We start from the raw sequence: 6,074 nt of genomic DNA on the forward strand, positions 1-6,074 counted from the left end.
TGATGTTTTCTGCTTTTGTTTATTAAGGTTTTATACATTTACTGTTCTGGTGGTGACTTATTACACATCTTGCTGCACCCTTTGCAGGCAGTCCAGTACTGTTGCATTCTCACAGCTCTGGCGCACTCCTTCCAGGAGAACCTAAAAGAGCAAAAACAGATTAAACCACCCCCTGCTGCAGTGAGTGTGTTGGCTGATTTAGGTCAGTGCATTTCCAAAGCAATGTTCCCACAAGTGGTACAATGTTTCAATATTCAAAATTCTTTGCTAAACAAACCACAATAAATAGTGGACATTCTGTTCAAATAAAATGTGTACATTTTGAATTTCATTGATGGATGAACAGGAGTTAGTTCAAGTTCAATTTGTCAGTCTGTAGGCCATGTTGGATGAGATAATGGTTAATCTGTGTTTTGGCTTTAACTGAGGGAGCTTCTCTGAAAATGAGCTTGTTTCTCTTCCCTAACGTTTGCAATTTTCCCCCACGCCTACCCTACCCCCACCACAAGAGATCACCAGAAATTAACTTACTGTTACTTTGCGTTCGCAGCAGCGATTAAGTAGGATCAGGCAGTGGGTGGCATCTTGTAACAGCTCTTCCTTCACACGTGGTGGTGTTGGACCTTGGTCAGTAGCCATATCATATATGAATTTCAGTAAAGACTTGAGCAAAACCTCCAGCCTCATGGACATTCTGTTTCAAAAACAAAAAAAAAGAATGTTTACGGTTGAGGTTTAACTGGCTGAATAAGGCATGAAAATCTCAAATGTTCATTTTGGTTTTGCTGGTACCTGGGCCAGGCCTGTTGAATCATACTCTGGAATGCTTGGAGAACACAGAGCCTGGCCGCTTCTTCTGGTCCATCATACACCTCCAGGTATCCCAGAATCACTCTCTGCAAACGCTTCAAGTGGCGAACGACCATAATGCCCAACCTGGCAACATAGACAGAGTGCTGAGTGACCAGTATTCTGGATGTTGGAGGACAAGTGGACGTGAAAGACACAACCTTAACTTCACTGTTCAGAGAGATTGAGGAAGAGAGGTCAGCATTTTTCGTGTCTGCTGTCCTTGTTTTCCTGCCCTCCTTCAGAATGACTAACTTGTCGGTTCGGCCACAGTTCAGTCAGCATAAGAATGTATAATAAGTGGTGAAAGATCAGCACAGTCAGCTGTTATTATTCTGTTCCTATTCTGTCCTCATCTAACATGTTGGAACACATTTTTGCAACCAGATTACTTGGTGATACGCAGGAACCCTGTCCAATTTCCACCCACCCTAGCCTTATCTTGAGGACACCCAGAGACTAATTGCAGTGAGCTATTCACCTGACCTTGAACAATCAAATGGTCGGCCCCTGGCTCTCTCTGATTCCATTTCATGACTGGGCTGTGCTCAGAACCACTGAGGAATAGAGAGAGACTGTGTGAGACACATGGGGAATGTGGCAGGAATGTACTGCTTCCCTCAACGGGCACCACACGAACCAGCATGATCGAACAGTGATCTTGTCAATAAAATACAGCAGTTCTCACCTCTCCGTGAAAATGGGCAGATGTTGGGCATACACTCGACGTAGAGGGATCTTGTCTTCAACCTCCATGTGGGTAAGAATGAGGCAGAACACTTTGTCATAGCGATTGGCTCTCTGCTGCCCACGAATGACATGTGATTTCTCAAGAAGTGGAAGGAGGTCAAGTAAGCAGGACAGCACATTCTGAAACAGACAAGGAACCAGTTATGGGTCAGTCACACTGCCATTTGTCGTGCAGGTCCAAAATTGTACAGATGTCTAAAACCAAAACTAAGAACTTTTTGGCAGATCAGGCAGCATCCACAAAGACCTAAGGCATAACTCAGACTGATGACCTTCAGTCAGAACTGGTCCCATGTGTGATACTGGAATTATGTCCACTGGAATTATGTCTACTGAAATAGAAAAGTAAACACTGCCACTCAGATTAAAGTACAGTTTAGAAGTTAATTGCTGAAGCAGGCCTTGAACTGACAGGTGAAGAGATGACCAGTCGTGGCTTGGTAATTCCAGTCAAAGGTGAAGGAAGCAATGTCAGCCTTCCCAAACTCATGGTCTAATGGAAATTGGATTAAGTGTGTACCAAGAACAGAACCATTAATATGGAGTGATAAAACATTTCAGTCTTTCCACAATCTGTGTGGTCACATACAGTTCATTAGCTGCACAACTAATCTATCACTCTTCCGTTTCTGTTCTGTACAAATAAACAGACACTTGATAAGATTTGAAGGCTGGGTGCCTGTAACTACTGGCCCAGGGATTAAGGTGGCATGTTCAGATAAATGGAGATAAGGTGAGGATACACACTTACCTGGATGAGCGAAGCCTCAGGAGTATACAAGTGATTGTAGAGAGCGTGGTATACCACCTGCGCTCGGTTATACTGCAGGAGCTCTGCAGCAGGCTGAAACGCAAAGCAGAAAGCTGTCAACACAGGGATACTTGCAATCTCTTCCTGTCCACGAGACCAACAGAACAGTCAGGGTTCAGGAACAGGAGGATGACTGAGTCAAAAAAAGTACTTGTTACGAACACCAACCGCCCCATGACTGTCCTCCACACCTTCACTCTCCCACAGGAAAGACAATGGTCTCCTGAGCTCACTGTTAGAATCCATTGGAACAATTCCCTGTCCCAAACCCTAACATGACATGTGCACACAACGCACTACTGTTGTAATAGGTTGTTTGTGCTGCACTGCAGGAGTGGAAAGAACATCCCTTCAGTTGAGAAAGGAAAGAACTAATGTATACAGCATCTTAAACATATGAAGGTGTTTTACATTCACTTAATTATTTCTGATGTGTTGTTGCTGTTCTGCAGTGAATGCAACAGATTATTTTCACACAGCAAGCTCCCATAAATACTAAACTCGACAAACGATAGCTGGGATATAGGACAATTCCTATTCTTTGTCCTGTACCTTTAAATCTTCCACCTCCATGGAAAGCTTTGGAATGGGCAAACATGAAACTGTGTTTAACATCTGATCTTATAGTCAGCAGCTCCGACAGTGTGGGGCTCTCGGTCCTGCGCTAAGTCAGCCTTGTTTTGCATTTGGTCAGAAACACCTCCAGCAGAATTTCTTCTCTGCAATTTGTCATGCACAGGCCTCCACTAGATCCATCCCACTCCACACTCCCCAATCTCCAGCCTCCACGTACCACATTGTCAATGATGTGCTGGAGGCACCTCACGCCCAGTATCTTATTTTCTGTCCTGTAGTCATCAGAGAAGAGGAGGGATGGGGGCAGCACTACATCCAGGTGCTCAGCCAGCCATGGCCTCCTCACCTTCTGCAGGAGCCACCGAAATACATGTTTTGTGGCTGGATTTGACTTCCAGGTGTTTCTGTAGAAATGTACACACAAATCAGTTAGTGGTATTCTGTTCAAAATTGGGAGCAAAAAAAAATTACAAGTTGTGTAGTGACTCGTCACATCCAGTTTTGAGAAAGCATGCTTACTGGAGGATAGGGACACAGACTGCATTTTTTCTTCCTGGAGCAGGAGATGGATGCTCAGTAAGTTCCAGCTGGAGCACCAGCACAGATACTCAACAAAGCTCAGCACAATCACACAGTGTAGAAGTCACCTGCAGTGGGATGAATTGCCCATTCATTGACCTTTCCCCACCCCTCTGACAAACAAAGTGAATTACATGGTCCATCAAAGAGTAGAGACCATCTGGCGAAACAGGCAGCAGTGCCAACAAACAGACTCACTTGTTCATATGTGGTTTCATCAGGTGCAGCACAGCTCCCAGAGCTCCCCTGCCTTCCTCCTCTGCACCACACAGGAGTTCTATGACAGTCTTGCACCCCACAGCGTGCACTGCAGCTGCCAACAGCTCGTCTGCAGCCAGCCGAGATGCTGCATTGGTCCACGGCTTCTCTTCGCAGTGTGTAGCACAAAAAATAACCAGATGTGGCAAAATGGCTCTCAGAACAGAGTCTGGCAAAACTGTTGTGACGTGAGGCGTCATTTGCTCTGGCCTTGCCTGCAGTTTCCAGAGGAGAGCTTTCAAGGTTTGGGCCACGTTGCAGGCTCTCTCAGGTGTCAGGTTATATGCATCGTCAGGTAATTCGCCACTATCGGTCTCACATCTGGGCAATCCTGAGTACTCTATCAGGGCAGCTGTGAAATTGACATAGATTTGAACAATGTCTGACATGTCATTCTGGAAGCAGTCAAGAAGCCAGGCAGGGTCAGCCTGTAGAAACAATTCTCTTGCATCATCCAAAACTGATCCTTTGTGTCTTATCAGTTTCTCATTTGACAAGTCCCCTAAAATTTTCCTGAGAACATGCTCGACTGCTGGGACTTGTATTCTTTGATGAGAATCCTCTTCCACAGTCCTGCTTTTGCCTGCGAGGCGCAATTTCTGAATAATTTCTGAAGGATCTTCCATGGTACTTTTTTCTTTGGCTTGGTCCACTATCAGAAATTCATACTTTAATCTGGGAAAAAGAAGGCATTCTTTTTGACCAAAGGCAACATTAGTCATCCAAGAGCACATGTACCAGGCAAGAAATACCCAAGCAAACTGAGCTGCTAAACATTTCTGTTTGCAGATTATTACTCATTATCAATGACTGAGCGGGTTCTCAATCTGCTTTGAGAATCTTCAAACAGAAACCACCTGATTTATTTTGCTATTGATTTTGCATAATTTTTAAAATTCGTTCACAAGCTAGCTCAGCCAGCACTTATTGCCCAACCTCAATTACCAGAAGGCGGTTAAAAGTCAACCACACTGGAGCCATACCAGGTAATGATGCATGACAGTGACAGCAACCTAGATTTGTAACTGAAACCCTCATGTAATAAAGTATGAGTGAGATGTTTTAAAATTTGAAGAACACGCTTATCAGAGTGCAGTAATCTGCGTATCTGATCCGATTCCTTTGCATGACCATGTTCTGCGAAGGGATACCAAGAACATTACATTAACAATCACACAGCACCAGGTTATAGACCAACAGGTTTATTTGAAAGTACAAGCTTTCAGAGTGCTGCTCCCTCTTCAGGAGCTACCAGATAAACCTGTTGGGACGATAACCTGGCATTGTGTGACTTTTAACTTTGTCCATCCAGTCCAACACTGGCACCTCCACATCAAGATCATTACGCATGAGACCATCACAGTTCACCAATCCAATGGCCTGTCCTGGGGGTGCATCCCAAATTCAGTGATTTCCCAGAAGTTGCTTTTTTTTTACACAACCCCCGACTGATCCACCACCCTCCTCGAATAACAGGATCACCGCGGGAAGTTTTACTTCCCAGCCACCCCTCAGCTCACGTTCCAATAAACACCTCTAGTTCGCCCACACAGTGGGCCGAAAACTAATTTTATTTGGGGTGGGAAGGGAACGAAGATGGAGAGTTGCTTGTGTGGGAAATGATCCACTCAGGCAAAAATAAATGAAATGCAGGGAACGGAGTGGGGCAGCAGCCTCAGCCAGCAATCCGTGAGGAGGGGAAGGCTCTCTGTCTCTGTGGGATCAGTGCAGGGCTGTTGTACATTGGAGCAGTTTGGATGGTCCCGGTCCCAGCCCCAGCCCCAGCATTGTGGGGTGGGGGGGGGGGGGGGTGGTTGACGGTTAAATCACATTCTCTACAATCAAATCCCTTTTCCTGTTGTCCATCTTCAACGAGGGTTGGAGAAAGCTCTGGTTTTTTTTTCACCAGCTCCTCCTGGTCGGGCCAAAGGGCAGAGAGTCTGGATCAAAGGGAAGGAGCCAAGGCCCAGACACACAGACAGAGAGTGAAGGCCCTGGGGCCCAGCTCCCGAAGGCCGCCCCCCTCCTCCTCCTCCTCCTCGCTACTGGCGCTGACCTTCCTGTCGGCCCAGCCCGTTTCCGGTCAGAAACTCCCCGCCTCCCTCCATCCAAAAGGGGAGTTTCTTGCCGTGTGCAACCGACGGAGAGGGAAAAAAAACATCACCCACCGCTCTTTCCACACGGACTGGATAGGCCGCGGACCGCGTCACAGCACTGGTCGTCACCGACTCTCCCACCCCCCTGGGAAACG

The 6,074-nt window shown here is 46.2% G+C and overlaps 1 protein-coding gene across 1 annotated transcript; it reads right to left on the minus strand.

Moving 5' to 3' along the window:
- Positions 1-3: 3 nt before the first annotated feature.
- Positions 4-5,952, minus strand: tti2 (TELO2 interacting protein 2). Its single transcript, XM_043681347.1, has 8 exons — positions 5,880-5,952; positions 3,764-4,498; positions 3,204-3,390; positions 2,351-2,443; positions 1,538-1,719; positions 793-936; positions 532-694; positions 4-141 (listed from the first exon to the last, which is right to left on the minus strand). Exons 2-8 carry the CDS (start codon positions 4,447-4,449, stop codon positions 61-63), a joined length of 1,536 nt encoding a protein of 511 aa, XP_043537282.1. The 5' UTR covers positions 4,450-4,498; positions 5,880-5,952; the 3' UTR covers positions 4-60.
- Positions 5,953-6,074: the final 122 nt, after the last annotated feature.

Source organism: Chiloscyllium plagiosum, chromosome 42, assembly GCF_004010195.1.
Source record: "Chiloscyllium plagiosum isolate BGI_BamShark_2017 chromosome 42, ASM401019v2, whole genome shotgun sequence".
NCBI lineage: Eukaryota > Metazoa > Chordata > Chondrichthyes > Orectolobiformes > Hemiscylliidae > Chiloscyllium > Chiloscyllium plagiosum.